At 50.8% G+C, this 21,492-nt stretch overlaps 4 protein-coding genes across 9 annotated transcripts in view; 3 read left to right on the forward strand and 1 right to left on the reverse strand.

Moving 5' to 3' along the window:
* hdac5 (histone deacetylase 5) overlaps window positions 1-9,549 on the forward strand; it is a 30,582-nt gene extending 21,033 nt beyond the window's left edge. For all 4 annotated transcript variants that reach the window (XM_019884823.1, XM_019884821.1, XM_019884822.1 and 1 more), the window contains 18 exons: window positions 1,321-1,434; window positions 1,576-1,769; window positions 1,836-1,942; window positions 2,047-2,239; window positions 3,050-3,161; window positions 3,590-3,723; window positions 3,810-3,930; window positions 4,921-4,970; window positions 5,064-5,171; window positions 5,281-5,336; window positions 5,449-5,536; window positions 5,839-5,958; window positions 6,115-6,212; window positions 7,026-7,144; window positions 7,282-7,415; window positions 7,919-8,000; window positions 8,101-8,281; window positions 8,539-9,549. In XM_019884823.1, the coding sequence (XP_019740382.1) occupies window positions 1,321-1,434; window positions 1,576-1,769; window positions 1,836-1,942; window positions 2,047-2,239; window positions 3,050-3,161; window positions 3,590-3,723; window positions 3,810-3,930; window positions 4,921-4,970; window positions 5,064-5,171; window positions 5,281-5,336; window positions 5,449-5,536; window positions 5,839-5,958; window positions 6,115-6,212; window positions 7,026-7,144; window positions 7,282-7,415; window positions 7,919-8,000; window positions 8,101-8,281; window positions 8,539-8,578 (2,051 nt within the window). In that variant the 3' untranslated portion in view covers window positions 8,579-9,549. The remainder of the gene's footprint in view (window positions 1-1,320; window positions 1,435-1,575; window positions 1,770-1,835; window positions 1,943-2,046; window positions 2,240-3,049; window positions 3,162-3,589; window positions 3,724-3,809; window positions 3,931-4,920; window positions 4,971-5,063; window positions 5,172-5,280; window positions 5,337-5,448; window positions 5,537-5,838; window positions 5,959-6,114; window positions 6,213-7,025; window positions 7,145-7,281; window positions 7,416-7,918; window positions 8,001-8,100; window positions 8,282-8,538) is intronic.
* Window positions 9,550-12,970: 3,421 nt separating this feature from the next.
* pex12 (peroxisomal biogenesis factor 12) lies at window positions 12,971-14,746 on the reverse strand. The gene is made up of 4 exons (XM_019884852.1): window positions 14,660-14,746; window positions 14,380-14,516; window positions 13,524-14,047; window positions 12,971-13,415 (listed from the first exon to the last, which is right to left on the reverse strand). The coding sequence occupies exons 2-4, from the start codon at window positions 14,500-14,502 to the stop codon at window positions 13,019-13,021; spliced, it is 1,044 nt and encodes a 347-aa protein (XP_019740411.1). The 5' UTR covers window positions 14,503-14,516; window positions 14,660-14,746; the 3' UTR covers window positions 12,971-13,018.
* Window positions 14,747-15,132: 386 nt separating this feature from the next.
* LOC109524755 (slit homolog 1 protein) lies at window positions 15,133-18,542 on the forward strand. Its single transcript, XM_019884846.1, has 5 exons — window positions 15,133-16,672; window positions 16,745-16,890; window positions 17,437-17,605; window positions 17,675-17,837; window positions 18,006-18,542. Exons 1-5 carry the CDS (start codon window positions 16,367-16,369, stop codon window positions 18,311-18,313), a joined length of 1,092 nt encoding a protein of 363 aa, XP_019740405.1. The 5' UTR covers window positions 15,133-16,366; the 3' UTR covers window positions 18,314-18,542.
* Window positions 18,543-19,179: 637 nt separating this feature from the next.
* The window catches only part of hao1 (hydroxyacid oxidase (glycolate oxidase) 1), a 21,448-nt gene continuing 19,135 nt past the window's right edge, over window positions 19,180-21,492 (forward strand). For all 3 annotated transcript variants that reach the window (XM_019884844.1, XM_019884843.1, XM_019884845.1), the window contains exons 1-2: window positions 19,180-20,008; window positions 20,573-20,724. In XM_019884844.1, coding sequence (XP_019740403.1) covers window positions 19,872-20,008; window positions 20,573-20,724 — 289 coding nt within the window. In that variant the 5' untranslated portion in view covers window positions 19,180-19,871. The remainder of the gene's footprint in view (window positions 20,009-20,572; window positions 20,725-21,492) is intronic.

The following is a 21,492-nucleotide window of genomic DNA, read 5'->3' on the forward strand; positions in this document are numbered from 1 at the left end:
TTCCCCCGTAACCAAGTGTGTGTCTGCGTGTCTGCAGCTTCGATCCCTTCATCAAACGCTGGGGGCCGACGGGACATTGAGTCCGCTGAGTCTCTACACCTCGCCGTCTCTTCCCAATATCTCGTTAGGCCTCCCTGCCAACACGCACCTCACGGTAGGCAAAAAGACACGCGCCATCACAGACGTAGACGGCACAGTCGGACTCATTTTTGGTTTGTCGTGAAAGAATGTTAACATTTCACGCAGCCCGCTGTCACCTTTCGGTATCACGTTTCCACAGGGCGCGCGACGCAGTTTGGTGGTCATTGGATTGCTCCCGGACAAAATTTTTTGGACCCAAATTTTAGGCCTCTCGAGCACATTTGGCCGCGTAGCGTCTTCTTTTGCTTCCGTTCCCCCGAAAATGTGGTGCGGCTTTTCTGAACCCGCCACATGAATCAATGAAGATATATTGTACGGCGGAGCTCTCTATCGAGCCTGCTGTTTGTCTCTGTAATTCAGCGAGATGGTTTCATGAAGTGAATTGCCACAGGTCGTCGGCTTTCTTCTCTGTACTTGTCCATCAAGACCCTCGAGGCAAATCATGCCTTTGGCGTACTTTTTGGTCGGCATGAAGCCACGCACTTATTGGCTTCTGCCCCGAGTCACGCGAGCCCATCACTCTTTCTCTGTGCCAAGGACACGAATGATGTCAACTAATTTGCTTGTTGAACGCATGATCACACTTGACAGGCCTCGCAGAAGTTGTCAAGCCAACAGGAGGCGGAGCGTCAAGCCATTCAGTCACTCCGGGCAGGTGGCGCTCTAACCGGGAAGTTTCTCTCCACATCCTCCCTGCCCGCAGGTGCGCATTCACGCCTCAACCATTCTATTAATGCCATTCTAACTGCTCCTCGATGACATGCGTCGCTATTCTGAGGTTTGGGTCAGTGAAAGCGGAAAAAAAAATGCTCCACGTGTCCTTAGTTCAGTCCAGTCTGCCGAAAAAAAAAAAAGCCAAAACTTTTTAATCACGCATGGTTGGTCACTGTGCCGCCATCGTGAAAATAACGGAGCTTCTTTCGGCTCCCGACAGCATTAGGCGGGCGGCGAGCGCAGGTGAACACGAGAGCCGAAGCAGGTTCAGTGGCCGCCATTGCTCTTTCTGTCCTGTCATCCATCGTGTTGTCGTCTTTGAGCAGTAAAGCTCCTCATTCAAGGATGGGCAACGTAGCCGAGGAGTCGTATTGTTGAGTGTTCAAATAGAAATAAATCTTGGTTTCTAGCTTATTCTTATTTTATTCTTCTGTATTTATTTGATCTTTTTTTTTTTTTTTGCAGGGGTAGGGCATGATGTGGACACTCAACCTCCGAGCTCCCATTCTGCTCATTCTTCATTATTACAACACGTGCTACTCCTGGAGCAGGCCAGACAGCAAAGCGCAATGCTGGCCGGTACGCACGCGCGCCGCGTTCCCTGCGCAGTTGCAATCCAGCTAAAATGATTGACTGACTGATTGATTGATTGATTGATTTCCAATTTTGTTGAAGGCGTAACTTGAGCATTTTTGCACTCTGACCTTCCGCTCTCTTCAGTTCCCATGTACAGCCAGTCGCCGCTGGTTACCGCGGAGAGAGGCGTCTCCGGCGGCATGCGATCCGTCAACAAGTTGCCTCGCCATCGGCCTCTCGCTCGTACCCAGAGCGCTCCTTTGCCCCAGTCGCCGCAGGCCCTCCAGCAGCTCGTAGTTCAGCAGCAGCATCAGCACTTTCTGGAGAAACATTACAAGGTAAACTAAACGCATCGACGAGTGCGCTCCGATGTGCCCTAACATCATGGCCTTTTTTTTGCGTAGATGCTTTCAAAGGGTTCAGACCTACCCAGACCACCTCCCACTCATCCAGAGGAGACCGAAGAGGAGCTGACAGAGACCAACGACATGCAGGAGGACGACATGCACAGGTGATCGCCAAGCCGAGGGCTCGGTTCTCATCGCAGCGTAGCTTTTCAACATCTGGTGTGCGTATTGGCAAGCATGTTCAGTTTGAAACCGCCTTTTGGAGCAGGGCTCAGAGCGAGGCGTCGGACGACACCGCCATCCCCTGCGAAAGGCGCGGTTTCCATCCAAAGGAGGAAGAACGAGGAGTTGTACACGTCAAAGGGGAGAGCACAGAAAGTGAACTGGACGAAGAGGATGAGGAAGATGACGTCATCCAGCTGGGGGATAGCGAGGAAGACGCCAGGGGTAGCTACTCTCAGGTTTGTGTCATTTTTTTTTTATTTAGATGAGTCACACCAAGTTGCACTTATTACCGTCGCGCTCCATATGAAATATGCCAGTTGCCATTTTGGCACTCCCATATCGAGCCATCCCTCGTTTTTCGCGGTTAATCGCTACCAGAACCCCACCCCGGGAATTGAAAAACAGCAAAGTGGGATTTGGACCCCCCCTCCCCCCCTCGGAATTTAGGTGTTTGAGTATCTGGAGAAAATCTCCGCAAGCACAAGGGAGAACATGCGACTCCGCTCGGGAGGGCCTGAACCGCACACGCAGTCACTTGTGTCGTATAAACGCATGTCATTGGAAGGACAAACAAAAGACAGAGTCTGGCCTGTGCTGGTGAAACCACACACACAGACACACACACACACACACACACACACACACACGCACGCACGCACGCACTTTATTTGACGCTATATTGACATCACCAGCTGGTGACTCAACCACTGGATTCATTGCGTGCGCATGTGCATGTGTGTGTGTGTGTGTGTGTGTGTGTGTGTGTTCTCAAATCTCTTGGAGTGTGTTTTTGTGTCCACCCACACGTGATGACTCACCCAGTTCAGAGCAGGGATCGCAGCAATATTCCCTATAGATAGTTTGTATAGAACTCTTCACACTCACACACACGCATTCACTGAACGATACTGGCTACGTAAAAATTGTATGAAAAACTAAAGACGATCACGTGAACGTCAAACTGTGTGCGTAGCATCCGTTGACTTGAGCTCCTTTCTTGCCACGGCAAGCGAATTGATCCGGCGCTGCCCTTTTCTTGCCGTCAGTCCTTGCAGCAGATGGGTGTGTTCTCCTCCTCGTTGCCTCACAGACCTCTGGGAAGAGCGCAGTCTTCTCCCGCAGCCACCGTCAACCCCGTCAGACATCTCTTCACGACAGGTGAGCGCGCGAAACCAAGAACCAGCCGGCACAGGAAACGGGCAAAACATCGCCGTCAAACGTCAGACGCTGTTTCGATGCGTCGACAGAACAAGTTCACGCGTTCCTTCCAACTTGCACGTGCGGTCGCCCATCCGTACTTTGGACTCTTTCCCACGCGTATTCATGTTGGATGCGAATGTTCACCGTACGCATCCAATTTCGACAACTCGCACTTCCCGATGCGTTTAAGGCCAAGTGACGCAGAGGCCGAGTGGTTGCCGGCCACTCGCAGGGTCCTCGCAGACAAATAACCTTTCCCGCTCACACTCACACCTGGGGACAAATTCTAGTCTTTATTTCCGTATTGATTCGACCTCTCGATTCCATCGGCGTGATTCACGTCACCGCATTTCCGTTGCTTTCTTGTTGTCTTTCGCTTCCTGCAGGACTCGTGTATGACAGTCTGATGTTAAAGCACCAATGCGTGTGCGGCAACGCTCATATCCACCCGGAGCACGCTGGGAGAGTGCAGAGCATCTGGTCCAGGCTGCAGGAGACAGGCTTGCTGGGCCGCTGTGAGGTAGGCGCGCACACTCGCACCTCAAAGAAGTCAAGAGTAAGTGCGCAGAAAACCTTCTCAGTCACTCTCTGTTTGTGTCTGAGCAGAGAATTCGTGGGCGTAAAGCTTCCCTGGATGAGATCCAGACGGTCCATTCCGAGTTTCACACGCTGCTCTATGGAACCAGTCCACTGAATCGACACAAACTGGACCACAAGAAGCTACTGGGTACAAAAGGATTGGCTTTGAAGGGTGCTGCCTGGAGATACCAGTTTCATTTGTTCCCTGACCACATTCAAAACTCTCGAAATGGAATCGAAAATGCCAAGAGTGCATTCCGGCATTTGGCAATGGCTTTGGTCATGAAAACATAACATTGTATTTTATTAAAAAAAAAAAAAAAAAAAAATTAAAAAAAAAATCGCAAATGTGAAGGATAAGCATTTTTGTTGTGCTTGGATTCAACTGGCATGATGCTGCTCCTTCTGGAGGCCGTGCTCTTGCCACCTGAGTGCCCTGACATAGAAACGCACGCCAAAGAACCGGCTCTTTTTTTTTTTTTTTTTTTTTTTTTTTTCTATCCTACCAAATTTTGGATGAGAGCACATTGGACCAATACTTAGCTAGCAAAGTGTAGCTGACGTCAAGGGGGGTGGGGGGAGAAAAGAAAAAAAGAAAGGAAAAATTAACAATCAGGATACTAATTGCAATATTAAAAAAAAAATCGCAAATGTGAAGGATAAGCATTTTTGTTGTGCTTGGATTCAACTGGCATGATGCTGCTCCTTCTGGAGGCCGTGCTCTTGCCACCTGAGTGCCCTGACATAGAAACGCACGCCAAAGAACCGGCTCTTTTTTTTTTTTTTTTTTTTTTTTGCTCGGGATAAAGAATACATGCCTGCGATTCTCATTACATTGTTTGTCTACATGTGTTGCGCCGCAGATTGTGCACAAATGTCAGTCGTCAAAGGGTTGTAACTCGAGCCGGGCGCTTGACTATTGTATGTGATTGTTTTCATGGCCCAATTTGTCATTCTCTTTGTTTTGCGTTGAGTTTGATGACAGGTCAAAGCAAAAGCTCATATCTTGGCCAGACTCTCAAGTCTTGGCAACGCTCGTATCTCAAGGCATCGCTGTCTTTTTCTTTGGTGTTGACCGCAGCGGCTGAGTTGGCCTCTCTGTCCTCTCATGTGTGCCGCTCGCTACCTGTGGTTTCAGGTCCAATCAGTCAGAAGATGTACGCCGTTCTTCCGTGCGGAGGAATAGGGGTGACTTTTCTTTCCTTTTCAAGACCTTTCCTTAGTCATCATCGTACGTCGTCGCCGTTTTCAGAACTGGAGTGCTTTCACTGCTCCCTGCAGGTGGACAGTGACACCGTGTGGAATGAGATGCACTCGTCCGCAGCCGTCCGCATGGCGGTGGGCTCCGTGATCGAGCTGGCCTTCAGAGTGGCAGCGGGGGAACTCAAGGTAACGCACGCACACGCACCGACGTATATGTCCATACAGTATCCTCAAAAGGCCGTGACCTTTTTCTTCAGGCCAATCCTTGACTTGTCTTTTTCGGTCTCTGTACTAGAATGGCTTTGCAGTAGTGCGTCCACCAGGACATCACGCCGAGGAATCCACTGCCATGTTCGTACATGCGTCTGATTTTCAAATGCTGCAACCATTGCACAAAGTTGGTCTTCTCTGAGGGCAATTAGGAATCTGTCTTGTCCTTCTCTTCACGCGTGTGTGTGAGCAGGGGGTTTTGTTTCTTCAATTCAGTCGCCATCACTGGCAAGCTACTCCAGCAGAAACTGGGAGTGGGCAAGATCCTCATCGTGGACTGGGTTAGTGAGCTCGCGCATGCATTTCAGTTGTTGCCACCGCAGCTATACCGATCGAACAGTGTGTGGCGCTGTTGCTCACCATAAACCCCAAAAAGCTTTTTGGCTTTTCTTGTGCTGTTTACGGCGCGTGGCTTGACACATGAGTTCGGACCCTCAGTCTCCAACCAGTTTCTTACCATGTATTCATTTTTTTAGTGATACAACAAGAGCCCGTTTAACCATCCAAATAAATTCTCAGCCACCACACCGGTTGATTCCTAACGACGCTCTCCCTCGGATACCTCTGCAACCTGTCGCTGCAGGACATTCACCATGGCAACGGCACACAGCAGGCCTTCTACGGCGACCCCAACGTCCTCTACATCTCCCTCCATCGCTATGATGACGGCAACTTTTTTCCCGGCAGCGGAGCTCCCGAGGAGGTAAGCGCATACAAGCGTGGATTCCCCAACTCTCATGCCCTCATTCTCTGTGCTCGGTATGTAATCATGGAAAGGAGGCTCAGTGTAAAGGATGACAAGAAATGAAGGCCGCTATGTTCCCGAGCCGACGACTCGATCAATCTCTCCTTTCCACAGGTGGGATCGGGTGCGGGTGTTGGCTTTAATGTCAACATAGCCTGGACGGGAGGAGTCGAGCCCCCCATGGGCGATGTTGAGTACCTCACTGCCTTCAGGTAAACACCATCCACTGCCGGAAATACATTTCTTGTAATTACAGTGATCCCTCGACACTTTGCGCTTCAGTGTTTTGTGGGTCCCCCCCCCCCAAAAAAAAAAAAGACAAAAAACTGTTTAAAAATCCAGCCACATCGACAGCCATATTGCGGAAAGACGCGTTGTTTCATTTTGATGCGCGAGAGAGAAGGTTTCCCCGCATACCGAACAAAGAGCTGACGTGACTCGGAGGCTTTGTGCGTGGCCCCTCAAAGAAAGCGTTGCCCGATCGGTACTTGTGATGTTCCTTGCTTGCAATAACATCACTGATCAGAGAGACGACGACATCGTGGACAGCGGCTCTTCCATCCAGTTTACTCCCGCACGGATGTATCGACGTAACTGGTCTGTTATCGACCGCCTGTAGTATCAGACTGCCACCAACAGAGGGCGCTAACAGCCTTGAAATTCCGGTTCACTTTTAACTGGATGCAAACTTTACATTCACATACAAACATGGAAATTCCTTTGGGTTTTTGTTTTTTTTTTTCACTTTTCACGTGGGGGCTCCGGTACCAATTAACAACGAAAAACGAGGGATTACTGTACATGGCACACATTTGAACACTCAGGTGTGTCACTGTCGCACATAAGCAATCGATAATATTTGTAGTCTCCCGTTAGTGTTGACTTGTAAATGAATCCGCAGGCTGCTGAATGTACTCTCTCAATAAAAAATGTACACTCCAAAATAATTGTAAGTCATAGTTTTCAAGCTTGTTACTTGATGATGTCGTCTGGTGTTGGGATGCCTCTGCGCATGTTGTGTGCAGGAGCGTGGTGATGCCGATCGCTCAGCAGTTCAGCCCGGACGTGATCCTGGTGTCCGCAGGCTTTGATGCGGTGGAGGGTCATCAGTCTCCCCTCGGAGGTTACATTGTTTCTGCCAAGTGTGAGTTCCAAACTGGTTACCGGTCTCCTTCCAGTTGTCCCCCTCCCAAAAAAAAGTCTGTCAGCAGACCGATGTAAAAAGTGATTTGACGTGCTGTATCTCGCATGGTTTGAGCGGCTGCTGCCCCGTTTTGGCAGGTTTTGGTCTGCTGACCCAGCTCTTGATGGGTCTGGCTGGTGGGCGTGTTGTCATGGCGCTCGAGGGAGGTCATGACCTGACTGCCATCTGCGACGCATCAGAAGCCTGCGTCTCTGCGCTCCTCGGAGACCCGGTAGGAGAGTCTGCCTATCTTAGAGCGCTCCAAACGCCGCTTGATTGCACACCGGCTTATAGCAAGCGAGCATTTGATCTCTGCTTTTGACATGACAATTCCGCATTAGCCTTCTTTAGCCGTGTGTCGGTGTTGCCACTCGGCGCTTCGTTCCCGCTCATTTAAGACAGCCCGAGCCTAATAAGGGCCGACTGTATTTTCACGGTATGCGCTACAAGTGTAAACTAAGTGAAGTATTTCAGGCCGGCGCAGTCTGTCCCGAGTCGTTGCGTGTGATGTGTGCGTAGGGGCGGTACCCTTCAACCGCTTCCCAGCCAATCGCACGACACCGCTTTCCACTTTTACGTGTAAACAACTAGATCTCTCATTGTTGGTCCTTTCCCTTCCGCTTTTCCGTTCTCTGCCACTTTGACATGGCATCGACATTGTGTTCAGATAAATCCCATTCATGGTGAGCGACAAGCAAATATCAACCTAACGAACCCTCTGCGTGTCCTTGGCAGAGTGACTCTGCATTTGAGTGGCCTCAAGAGAAGCCGTGTCCGAAAGCCCGTGCCTCCCTCGAAAGAGTGCTCGAAATCCAGAGTGAGTCAGCACGCGCGCATGCGCACGCACACACACACTCAAGATTCAACAGGCTGCATGTCTTCCCCTCACTCTGTGTTTGTTTCGACGACTCTTGTAGGCAAACACTGGTCTTGCCTCCAGACTTCGTCTCCGACAAGCAGCCCCTCGCTATTGGACGGCCCCCCGGCAGCTCAGGTTCAGTCAGAGAAGGACGAGGCGGACACCGTTAGCGCCATGGCCTCTTTGAGCGTCGATGTCCAGCAGTCGGGCTCTGCCGCCAACATCGCCGACGCCGGCAGGTCGGTGCAGTCGCGACGTTTTCGAAGCTGGATAACACTTTGTCAGCAGCGTAGAATGTGCACCGTACGTTCATATTATTCTTGAGCTGACACCCGAATAGCGACTGAATTCCTCGCTTGAAAATGCTTCCTAATTCCCAGGTGGTCAAAACGTTCACTCGGAGCTGTCAACGTTGCTCCCCGTTCTGACGTCTTCTTGAATCGACAGTCGCTTGCCGCGTGTCGCTATCGGGGACTGATGGTGTGTTCCCACGCAGGTCTACGGAGGAGCCGATGGAAGAGGAGCCCGTTTTGTAAGAGGGCCGCGCATGCCATGTGCCGCCGTAACCTCCTCCTGGCGGCGACTCTTCTTCTTCCGGATTGTGTATCGGCACACACACGTTCGCACCGAGTGGAAATGTTGTGGATGACCTCGAATGGCAGAGGAAGCGCTCACAAAGTCGGCTCTCCCCGCGGGAGGGGCGGACCACTTGTATGCGTCTCCACGGCAACCGGAGGAGGGGCATGTCAGCATGGACACGCCTCTCGTGTAACGTTGACTCTCCCTCCTCTCCTTTCAACCTGCGCACGCACGGCACCGCCCGCTCCCCTCCTTTTGTCACCTCTGTGAGTGACGGTTGGCCAGTGCGGCGGAGCAGGCAGCTGAACGGCAAGATGAACGGACGATGAGGAGGAACGAGGTGCCTTTCTTTGTCCGCTCACTCACTCACGCGGGCGCGCGCACGCATACGCGAGAGGACGACGTTCGGTCGAAAACCGCGACTGCCGCAGCACCTCAGCAAATGAAGCAGCCAATCGGGACCGAAGGAACACGGCGGTGCGCACGGAGCTGCTGTGTCACTGAGTCACTTCATTTTCTGGTCGTTTTCTCCTCATCTGATTGCCTTAATTTGCCATTTCTTTGTATTTGAGAAAGGAAGAGGGAGAGGTTGTGGCAGTTTGAGGAAACGCATTTCGAAATGAGGCGGCTGGCCAGCTTTCAAGAAGGCTTTATTTATTCGATGAGCTATGTCATGTGTGTCACTTGAAACCACCTCCTCTTTTTTCCCTCTTTATCTCCTTCGAGAACGGCGACCATGGGATTGTGGCATGTGACCACTCCGTCCCTCTTTTTTTAAAATTTTTATTTTATTTTTTTGTGGTAGTCGTAGTTTTTTTTTTAAATTGTACTGATGTCATTTGGTGTCCTGTCTCGTTGCCCACAGTTGCATCACACTGTCACTCTGTGTGTGTGTGTGTGTGTGTGTATGTGTATATATATATATATATATCACTTATTTTTTTTCCACTGAAAGCATTGCATGAATATTTTAAATTTACTTTTCTGAGAATAACAAATTGAATTTATTTTATTTTCATAAATATGTAAACAAAATTATTCTCTGTATTCTTTACGTCATATTATTTCCGCTTAGTCGAGTGGCTTTCAATATTATTTTAAATAACATTGAAAGCCACTCGATAAATAATTTCTTTATTCGGGCCAGCGAGAATTGTTTACGTTGAGACTGGATGTGCGCGTTCGGTGATTGGATGAGCGCCTCCTTGAGCTGTCGCTGCATTTTAACCCAAAATGGCCGAAGTAGAAGACGTTGATCTGGTTGCAGAACTACTTTCCACACAATTTTCAAGACGGGCCTCCTGCGCGAGCTAGCCTGTCCCAGCAAGGAAAAGGGTTTGTCCGTCATTTTCAGACGAGCAAAATTATGAACGGTACCCGTGGCTCACAGCCTCTGAGAAACGCTGCAAATTGTACTGCTGGGAATGCCTGTTGCTTGCAACTGACAGATTTGGTGTTTGGAGCCACACTGGATTTACCAATTTAAGTTGTTTTACCAAGACAGCAAGGAAACATCAGAGTACGGCTGGTGAACAGTGAACAGGCACTACATTGGTGAGTCAATGAATTTTATTTTACATTTCTTCTTGTCATTTTATTTTGTTAGTATTAAATTAATGGTAACGAAATAAAATGACAAAGATACAAAAATGCATCAAATAAATCTGCTCACCTGCAATTTATAATGGCGCATTGTAGTCACCTTCGTGCACTAAAGTTTGTTCAATCTCAGCTCCTCAACATTTTCAGTTCTTTGCTGTTGTATAGCCGATTCTCAAAATGCAAATGATCTGTTCACTTTATTTTCAAAGAATAGTTTATTTTGTTATTGTTTGGTTGGTGTCTTATATGAAACTGCGACAGTGCGCAATTTATTGGACAGGCTTGTTTTAAGATCACACAGCGTCATTTGGGTGGCATTTTATTTAGTATTTTTAAATCAGCTTTTTATTTTTGACAATATCTGTAAATTTAGTTTCCTGCTCTTAATTGTGAATGCGTACTTGATGGTTTTAAATGCTCCTGAAATTAAGTGCTGCTTGACGAGCCGAGATTGTTTTCATGTATGTGACGTTACTGAAGGCCGAAGGTTGAAATGCACGGCTCGCCACTGATGTGTGTGTGTGTGTGTGTGTGTGTGTGTGTGTGTGTGTGTGTGTGTGTGTGTGTGTGTGTGTGTGTGTGTGTGCGCGCGTGCGTTATGTGTGTGTGCGTGCGTGCGTGTATACACACATGCACATCTCACATTTCTATCTAGATATTTATAGATCGATCTCTCTCCCTCTCTACATATAAATTTGATCAGAGTGGTTCTATGAGTAGACTGTATGAAGAAATGTTGAACTGAAATGAAGTGCAACACCTGTTTCATGCTGATGATGCGATTGTTGTGAATGGAGGTGGACTGCAGGCTCTCTGGCTCCTCTGGTAGGACCAAAGCCTGGACTACATATATGGAGATGATTGACAAATGCAACTTTGGGAATGTCCAGAATTGCAAATCTACATAGACTACATAGATCTATATTTTTTTTCTCCTTCATTTTTGCTGTACATTTATGCATAGGAGCAAGACCATGCAAAGTCTTTCCCTTTAAACGCATTGCAAGCTGATTGCGATCCAAGATGCTCGGTCACGGCTGTCCCCACTTGTTCGTTGGAGGGCAGCATGCAGAAAATGGGAAAGAGGAAAGGGCCGCTTTAAAGTCCCTCAACTTTTTGAAACAGGAGCAAGTAGGTGAAGGAAGCAATTCTAGATGGTTTGGATTGTCTCGTTTATTTCGTGTGAAAGTTTTGGGGCTGGCCAACAGCCCTCTCTCTCTCTCACAGAAGAGATCCAGTTCTGCACTAAGCAGCAGCCCGATTTCCACATTTGGAACCCCCTCAAAAAAGAAAGAAGTGTAGCTAGGTGAGCATTTTTCAAACAGTGACTTGAGGATGGTTCATGTGATGTCAGCCATCGAGCACAAAGGGGAAGAAACTATTTTTATTCACGACAGCGTTTTGAAGATCCGTTGTGTTATCCTTTGAATCGTGGTTCATTTGTATCTCGAGAAAACTACGACAGTCCAGTCTCCCTTGTCACTCTGACCACCAATCTTGCGGCCCATGTCAAATGGCATTGGGGGGGCGGGGCTCACATCACGGGCCTCTGCCTTTTGCCGAGACCGAGCGTGTCCATGACTTTCTCTCACACAATCACAAACGACCGCGTGCGCTCATGACTCAATCGTCTCTCTTCTTCGAGCTGTTTGACGCTGTGGTGTACATGTACACGACGTTTGGCTAACAGCTGGTTCCTCGGGTTGGGACGACCTTTATAGTTGGACATTTGTGAGAAAGGTTTGGATCCGTGGGACCTCCTTGTTTTGTTTTGTTTTTTTCTTTTCCAGGAGCAGGGATCTCCCCTCTTTTTTTCTTCTCTCGCCTCGGCTCATGACCGGAAACATTCGAATCTCGTTTGGTGGGAACTGATCACAAGCACATTCCTTTTTGTCTTTCCTGTTGATTGAAAAAGGAAGAGAGAAGCAACATTTTCCAGTGTCGACTCACGTGTATATAAAGTGCATATAAGTGTACACATGTGCAATACAAGCTACCCGAGCAATCTATTACTGTGACTCTTATTGATGATGAGACTCGTTTTCTCTCCACGCCCTCGTCGAAACGATTTCCTTTTGGTTGAAAGGGATGCTGACTCTTGTGGTGATTGGCACTCACGTTCAGTTTGGGGCTCTGTGGACGTTGCCTTCAAGCCCATTTTCAATATCCTTCGCTGTCAAGTTGTGATGTTGACCCTGAATCTCGGTTTCTTTGTTGTTGTTGTTTTTTTTTTTTAAAGTGGGCCTGGTGTTAAACTTGTCCGGAAACTCAATAAAGCAATTCACTGACGGACGCTTGCGTTTCACCGAATGCGCCTGGCAAGCTTCTTCCGTCGTACAAGTGCACATTTCTCACGAGCCGTCAATGTTTTCGCATGAACGTGGATTTTGCTCAATTCTGGTCTGGCCAATTTTGCTCCCTCATTTCAGGCCACAGGGGGATGCAAATAAACTTTTGAGTTCAATTAGGTTGAAGGTTTCTTTCCCCCCCCCCCTTTTTTTCTGGCTGACAGTTTTGCCTTCATCTGAGCCGTCACTAGTTCCTGGTGACATGTCTTAAAAACAGCCGAGCGGGTCGGAAAACCTTGCAAATCAGGCTCCCCGACCCGCTCGAGGCTGCGCTCCAACCCCCCGCCACTGAAGCAATGTGTGCCAGGTCTGCGGCAACACGTCGGCCCCCTTCGTCCCTGTTGATGGGACGAGGGGGGCTGACGTGCTCCCGCGCCCCTAGTGGCAAGATGTTCTCTACCGCATAGTGATGACGTTGCATCCTCTCAACGGAGGAGAAAGTCCGGTTCAAGTGTCCGGCGAGTAGATCTTGATGAGGTGCTGCAGTTCAGTCGGGTAGCCGGTGAGCGGACAACGGCGGTTGGCTTTCACGTACAAGTAGATGCAGCGGTAGCAGAAGACGAAGCCCGAGGTCGACAACACCGCGGCGTTGACGCGAAGCCTCCTGCAGAGCGGGCAGCGTGACACGTCCGCCGCCGCATCGCGCCTGCCCTCCTCTCCTAGGTGGAGAGGGGGCGGGGGCGCGGGGAGGGACGTGAGGCTCTTCACGACGGCCCGGTTGTCGGAGGAGTACCACCACTCCAGGAACTGCAAGAAGAACACCCCCAGCGAGAGGGAGGTGGAAAGGGAGACGGCCACGCCCCTGGCAGCTTGTGACGTCAACCACCAGGCCCTCTGCAACACGCTGCAAACAAAACACATCGGGACGCCTGGATTGAAAAACTTTCTACGTTGTATTCTTTATCGTTGTTTTTAATTAACCCTTTGGCCAGCGGTCGGCGGCCATTTCTACCTGTTCCCGTGCGGGCTCCCCATTTGGCCGGCTTTCAGCTCCATCTCTCGGATATCTCGCCGGCTGAGTCGGGCCAGACGGACCCTCGCCAGCCACAGCAAAGGATTGTGGGCGCGCACCGCCCCGAAGACGAAGAGCAGCTGCTGGCAAAAGATCCAGGCCCGCCAGGCCGAGTTGACGTACGGGTAGGCCGCCACGGCGGCCCGATACAGCCTCTGAGTCCTGCTCTGCGCCAGCCGTATGGAGAAGTCCTCCTCTTCCCTCTGCCTTGCAAACACGGCCTCCAGCTTGGCCCGCAAGTACGGCACGAGGCACAGGAGAAGGAGCGAGCGCCGGCGGGCCCGGGGGCCGACGGGAAGGCCCCGCCCTGCCGAAACCCTTTTCAGACCGTAGAAGTTCTCGGAGAAGGAGGCGCTCCAGCGGGATAGGAAGTGCCTCTGCAGGAGGACGTCCAGCAGGAGGTAGAACTCGTCAAAGCCTCGCCACAGGAAACCAAAGCGCCGCGGGTTCGACTCTGCGAGAACCTGACAAGGTGAGAAAGGAGGCCAAATGCAAAAGTCAGCCCCATTTTACGTCGGATCGAAAGGGTCTCAAGGTGTTCGATACGAGTCCACTCGGGGAATGTCGACTTCAGCCCCGTTTGCCGAGTTTATCCTCGACCATCACGCAACAGGACACGATGAGCTCTCAAAGTCTCCCACAGCGCCCGTCTACGTTAGATGACGTTTCGAATCACGTGACTGCGGTCGGCTTCAGGAAGGTATTTGATGTGCATTTGCAAAGTTGGGTTTTACTGTCGTGCGCGTTCGGGTCCCGGGCCTTGGCGCTCGTTTCTCGAGAGACGGAAGCGGCTCACCTTGACGGCGTGCCTCAGCGCCGGCTTCACCGCCTCCATCAGAGACTCCTGAGCCAGAAGCTCAAAGATGGACGGCTGCTCCCGCACAGCGCCGGAGGTCAGATGAGCGCCCGCCTCCGCCATGACCGAGGCGGCACCTGTCAATCACCGCCAAGAGGAGGCAAACGAAAAGTCTCCAAAATTAAGATCGTCAAGTGAAACGTTTGACGCGTGCGTTGTGGGAAAATGTTCCGAAACGACGAGGTGGTAAATATTCGTTGTTTGAGTGAAATTGGAAGACCTTCCTTCCCCTCGACCTCGACCTCAGCCTGACGCGTTCGCTGCAAATGAACGGGACTCGGTGACGCGTTTGTCGGAGGTTCCTTAACACTCCGCGCTGTCAGTTTCAAGATCTCGACGCGTACGGTCCATTTCAGGAGGAAACGCAGAAGAGATTGCTCGTTTTCGTTCACCGTGCGCAGCCGCTGCCCGTCACTCGCTCGAAAAGACAATTACTTCCGCATTACGTCCATTTTGAAATCCAAACTTTATTGACAAGCTTTTACCGTTCATCGTCATTTGAATAGCGGTAAAGTACATAGTAATAGATCATACATTTTTTGTTTAAATGTTTGTAATATGTGTATGTATTAATAACATGTTCATTTTGTTTTCTGTTTATTGAGAAGTGTACTATGACTTGTTCGAATAAAGATTCATTTTAAAAAAAAGTAATGGCTCATAAAATAGTAACATATACTCGCGCGCACGCTCACACATTTATATTTCATGTAGACATACTGTATGCATCATATGCAGATTAAATTGACACCTAATAATATGCAATATGCCAAATCTAGTTTTGTAATTTTGAGTTAGATTATTCATCAGATCACAATATGGAAGAGGATAATTGTAGTGGAATAATAATATCACATTTATCATTTACCGTGTTGTGAAATAGCATTTGTCCTCTTGTCAAATTCTTACTTTTTTCCCCTCTCGGTTACCCAGTCCCCACTTTAAGAAAAAGATAAGATCTGAGATAACCCCCTTGAAAACGTGCCAACTATTTCTGACGTTTTCCCCGTGTCAATCCAATTTTACTTTGGGCTTTTTCCCCACTCGCATCTTCCCAGGCAAATTCCGCTGTAACAGTCTTTATATAATCCAAGAGTCAGAGAAACAGATGGATGGGGATTCGCCCCCCCCCCCCAGCAGTATGAAGAGAAAACGGGAGGGGCAGAGCGTGGATGAAAACATCTGATGAGATGCCAGTTTAGCGGATGAGAGGAAACATTTGGTGATTGGAAAAGGATTATGGGATTACTGACACAGCTCACTGGCTGCACCAAAGTCTGTCCCATCATCAGCATTGTCCCATCATCAGCATCGTCACCGTCGTCATTTGCTCGCTTCGACTCTCTTGTTGTTGGAATGTTTTCTGCAACCGGATGGAGGACTTCAGCAGCAACGGTGAGTTGACTTTTGGGGAAGGGAATACAATTACGAGAAACTGAATTGGATTCTGATGAAACCCTGCCACTTATGTTTGGACCTTAAAAAAAAAAAAAACGTGATAGGATCATGGAAAATGTCTTCACAACAGTTTTTCGAGGAAATTGTACCTTGCTGTTTGTTTACCACTGGAGTGGATTTGTACCAAAGATCCCTTCAAGCAAGCGATGGAGAAATGAAGCGTTGAGTCGGATTCCGTCACAGTGCCGGGGACCCATCAGAAAGGAATCAATTCAGCTCTTCCACTTTCAATGATGATGATGAAATTATACTCCGATGACCAAAGCTGTGCCAAAAACGTGTGTGGGTTTAAATGTCAATATGACTCTTTCTCATTGCGAGGTCATTTCTTGACCTCGCAATGATAAAAATGCAGATCCGTGTCCAATAACGTTGTCCTCGCTCAGGTGCGGCAGTGCTGACTTGACGGCGGCTCCTCCGCTCCACCCCCTTCGACTCATCCGCAAGTCGTCCTGCTCTCCGGTGAAGCATGCGACTCCTCTTCACCGGCCTGCTGTCGCTCGCTCTCGCCTTGGGCTCGCCTTCCTTCTTTTTGCCCTCGGCGGCCAGCACGCGCTCGTGTCCCCGCCGTTGCCTTTGTTACGAGCACAGCGACTTGGTGGACTGCCGCGAGCGCGGGCTCTGGCACGTTCCCGGGGGTCTCCCGCACGGCACCTGGCTCCTGGAGCTGGGAGGAAACAACCTGACCGAAATCCGAAGCGGAGACTTCGCCGGGCTGTGGTCCTTGCGGGTGCTGGTGCTGGCCAACAGCCAGATAAGGGCCCTTCAAGCGCAGGTACCCGTCCGTCGCCCAGAGGTTTGAGTCGGCGGCCCACGCGCTGACTTTTTCTTTTGGACGTCTGCGCAGGCCTTCTTTTCCCTGTCATACCTGGAGAAGCTGGATCTCAGTGGGAACCGGCTCACGCATCTCCCCGCTGACTTCTCGGTGAGCCTGTCTGCGCTCAGGGAGCTGCGACTGGAGCGCAACAACTTGCATCATCTGTCCACATTCAGGTGCCACTCACTCAAATCCCCCCGCCTCCTCTTTTCAGTACTCGATCCAAGTTGTAGACCATCATAAGATCTCCCATTTTGCGGGTTGGGTTCCGGCGTGAACGCTTGGCCGTCTCCGCCGTCAGTCCAGCCTTTTGGCAGCCGGGTTCGGCTCCGGCGCCAGCCCCCCCTCGGCCGGAGGAGCAGAACAAAACCCCCCAAAAAAAAAACGGAGCGGTGAATTCAAAAAAGGAAACGACGTATCAGGTGGTGGCACAAGACCGACGCTCGGCACAGTGTTCATCCATCAAGTCCCGGCCTATCCTTTCATTTCGTTTCTTTCGGCTCCCTGCGATGACACGAAAAGTCCCCGCTCGCGGTTTCTGTCTTTCTGTTCAATCGCCGCGTTTCGACCTCAAGTAGCATCAGCTCTGAGAGGCACTTGCGCTCGCGAGAACGAAAAGATTCATGTCGGCCGTCTGTCAGTCACATGACTGAAGGTTTCCATCATTGGAGCCTGAGTGAGTGAGTTGCATTTGTTTGCTTTGTTTCCTTCGACCGCATCAGCTTTGAGTATCTGGACAACGTGGAGAAATTGGACCTGAGTCACAACCGTCTTGCGTCGGTGGGCCCGGGCGTGTTCAGGGGCCTCTCCAGACTCAGGCAGCTCGACTTGCACGGCAACAGACTCTCCGCCGTGCTCCGGGGAAGCCTCGACATGCTGCCCGGACTGGAGGTGCAAACGCGAGGCCGCCCGCCGGCGCGTTCCGCAGGGAAGCGAAGTCTGACCCGTGTGTCCGCGTAGGTGCTCCGGCTGAGCCGCAACAACATTTCCGAGATCGACACGGAGGCTCTGGCTCCCCTCTACAGCCTGGCCCTCCTCGCGCTGGATGGCAACAACCTGCATCATCTCAAATTCAAAGCCTTCCTCAGTCTGCACACGACAGCGACGCACATCCGGCTCGCAGGTGGCGCCTTTCACCGCTCCTCTTTCTTTCCAACGCGTCAAATAGATTTGGGGAACGAATTGAAATTCACTCGAGGCATCGGGGTGGGTGGGACGCGAGTTACTTTGGGATTGGAGCCGTCGGCCGCGGCGACAAATTGGCGTCTTCCTGAGTTTGCCATCTCACCAGGGAACCCCTGGAGCTGCGACTGCGAGCTGCAGCGCGTCTTCAGCAAGATCCTTCACGTTCGCCATCTCCACATCGACGACTACCGCGACGTGACCTGTCAGCGGCCGCCGCAGCTGGCCGGGGCTTCTCTGGCCCGGGTGGACGGCCGGCTGTGCGTCGCCGAGACCGCCACCGTCCTCGTCATCACCGTCACCGTGCTGGTCACGGTGGCGGCGGCCGTCGTCATGGCGGAACGCAACAGGAAGAGGAACCGCGGCGAGAACTGGGACACCGAATCCCAAAACCACACCCACGGCCCCCCGTCCTGAGAGCGGGGTCACGCCCGAGCTGCGGCCCATCCCGGCTCACTTCGGCGAGAGGCGCGCTACTCCCTGGACTGCCCCGGCCACGCCCCCATCGACACCTCCAACTGTTTTTCCGACACCGTTTTCTCCCGTGGCAGTGCGGCCAGACGGATGGCAGAACGATAGAAAGGACTGCGTTGATGATTTTGAAATGGCGTATCGAGCGGCAGAGTCATGTTTACAGTTCTGCAAAGAAAAAAAAAAAAAAAGGTGCTGGTCACTTTGCAAACAAAGGTGCATTTCAGAGGTTGTGAAAAGATGGACTTTGATTGTTGATTGTGCTTCAAATTGGATCGGTTTGGCTCTGCACTCGGCAGCAGCCGAGAGAGAGATCAGCTTCCCGCTGTTTTCTCCTGTGTGTTCCCCTCCGTACAATTTATTGTGGCTTTGACGGTTGGAATTGAAACAAGCCGTGCAACCGAACAAAACTTGAGTTTGTGTTCATGACATCACGTTCCAAAATGTGTGCAGCCATGCGTGGACGTTGTGTCCCAAAAAGAGACTTCCGCGACCTCTCCATATCTGGCGTGGGAGTCCAAAGTGTTTTTAAAGCCGAGCAGACTGCAGCAACGGAGGATTAGAGACAGATGTAGTGGTCGTTACTGAAAGAGGGAGGCGGAGGGGGTGGGGAGCACTAAATGTACTCGGCCGTCACTGCGTGAGCTGATCTCTTGTGTGCGCTGCCTGGCGTGGAGGCCGCGTTGGCTATTTGGATGTGTCTCTGTGCTCATGTTGCTCTCTGACTCTGTGTGTGTGTGTGTGTGTGTTTGTCAATGTTTTGGAGTGTCCATGAGTCACTTTGCGTGATCGAGTGCGTGTGTGGCACCTGCTATTTGCGGGGAATCGAGACCAGGCCAGCCCACAAACAGCTCCAATCCGGAGGAAGAGTGACACCCCCTGAAAAGGAGGTGAGGGGGGAGGGGGGGCTGTTTGGCGGTTTTTGTTCAGGAGTTGGAAATGCAATGGGACGGCCGGAGAGAAAAGATAGAAGCCAGCGAAAAGAACAGCGCAATCGAAATGAAGAGCATGAACAGCAGTAATTTTACGGGCAAGTTGGATTTTGTCGATGCGGCGGTGAAGGAACTGGACAAGTTGCAAAAAGGGCAGGACGGGACGGGACGGGAAAGTGCGGTGCAAATTGTGGCCTGGAAAGACGGCGACTGGACAGCAGTCGTGCTGTGCAGCGACTTTGGCCCCGTGGTCGCGTTCAAAGGTGACGGCTTCGTTGGACTGGTTCCAAACCACGTTAGTGTTTGACGTTTGCAACACCTGGGGGGGGCCTTGAAGGCCAATCGGGAGTCATCGGTCAAAAATCAACCCGACTCCGGGACTCTTCGCAGAACCTCGATCTTATTCTGCATCGTGTCGCCTCCTCCCCTTTCGCCCAATCACGGATCGATGGAGACGACGAGGCCTCGCGCCGGGTTAATGATTACACGGGCGCTCTCGACCAGCGCTTCGCTTCGGCCTCCTCCTCTCGCCAGCCCTCAGACGGCGCGAGTGAACCGAGCTTGGGACAGCAATGTCAGAAAAGCGCGTGTGTGTGTCCGACTTTGAGGTGGAAGCCAGGAAGGTTCTTCCGAAAGCCGTCTATGACTACTACAGCTCTGGAGCCGAGGAGCAGGTCACGCTGGCCGACAACGTGGCCGCCTTCAAAAGGTACCTCGCGCACACCAACGATGCCTTTCGTGGCAACGTTTTCTTCCTTGTTTTGCCTCGCCTTCTTTCCTGCGCTTGGGTCCACCTGATTTCCACCTCGGCGACTCCACCTCCCCAAAAAAAACCATTTAATCGAGGTTTTGCATCGGATCGTGCGGGCCTACCGAACAATGTGTCTGCTGAGAATGCTACCGATGTGATGCCAAAGATAGAAATGGCATTTGATTCACGTCCGCTTCTCCACAAAACGGGCCACACTGGAGCGTGGCTTTTACAAAGATGGCAAATTTGCACCGAGGTCAATAAACATAGATGGCATTGAAGCATAGCGTCTCTCGAATGAGGTTTCACTCCTTGATGACTTTTCCACCGGTTGGACAAACACGCATCGCGCCGTTATCTCGTGAGCATGGTAACTTCAAGCAGACAACACTCGGCTTCCGGACTTTCGTCCACGCGCCTGGCAACAGCTTAATTAAAACACATCAAGAAGCGGTGGGTGCGTGGCTTATCAAATTTGGTTTCTGCTCCTTCTTATTAACCGAGTGATCCATCTGATGGCAGGTGGCGCCTGATCCCTCGGGTGTTGAGGGACGTGTCCTCGGTGGATCTGAGTGTGTCGGTGTTGGGCCGCAAGCTCAACATGCCGCTGTGCGTCGCGGCCACCGCCATGCAGAGGATGGCCCACCCGGATGGCGAGACGGCAACGGCGAGAGGTCGGTGCGGGCACCGTCAAAGTGCCGTACGTGGCGCGGGGTTCGCTACGCTGCGCTAGCCGATTCTCTCAAACGGTATCGCCGGATGCGGTTGGCTGCGCGAGTATTTGGACCGTGACGTGGCTTTTGTGTACCCCTCGCGGTATTTGAAATAAGATGTTGTCCAAAGCATACCACATCATTTGGTGTACGTGGTGTTTAAATGGTCACGATACACACACTTGACAGGTTTTTCTGGCATGATTGAGAATCTGCGAATAATTAACGCCACGCACCAAAGAGGCATACAGATCACGGCAACGCACTATTTTCATCGAAGTGAAGCTACTCAACTCATTTCCGGGTTGATCCTTGACAGGAAGATGCCACGGGAGTGTGTCCAATGTCTAATTCAGGGATGTCAAACTGCGGTCCTGGAGGGCCGCTGTCCTGCATGTTTTCCAAGTGTCCCTGTTGCAACACACATGAAAAAAGGACCATGTATAGTAAGGCGTTTTTGGGACAAAAAAACCCGACTATGTATAGTAAGGCGTATTTAGCCTATTTTTAGCCGAAAAAAACGACAATGTATAGTAAGGCGTTTTTTACCGAAAAAAAACGACCATGTATAGTAAGGCGTTTTTAGCCGAAAAAAAACGACCATGTATAGTAAGGCGTTTTTGGCCGAAAAAAATGACCATGTAAAGTAAGTCGATTTTAGTCGAAAAAAATGACCATGTAAAGCAAGGCGTTTTTTACCGAAAAAAAACGACCATGTATAGTAAGGCG

The sequence above is a fragment of the Hippocampus comes genome, unplaced genomic scaffold (assembly GCF_001891065.2).
Source record: "Hippocampus comes isolate QL1 unplaced genomic scaffold, H_comes_QL1_v1.1 scaffold46, whole genome shotgun sequence".
NCBI lineage: Eukaryota > Metazoa > Chordata > Actinopteri > Syngnathiformes > Syngnathidae > Hippocampus > Hippocampus comes.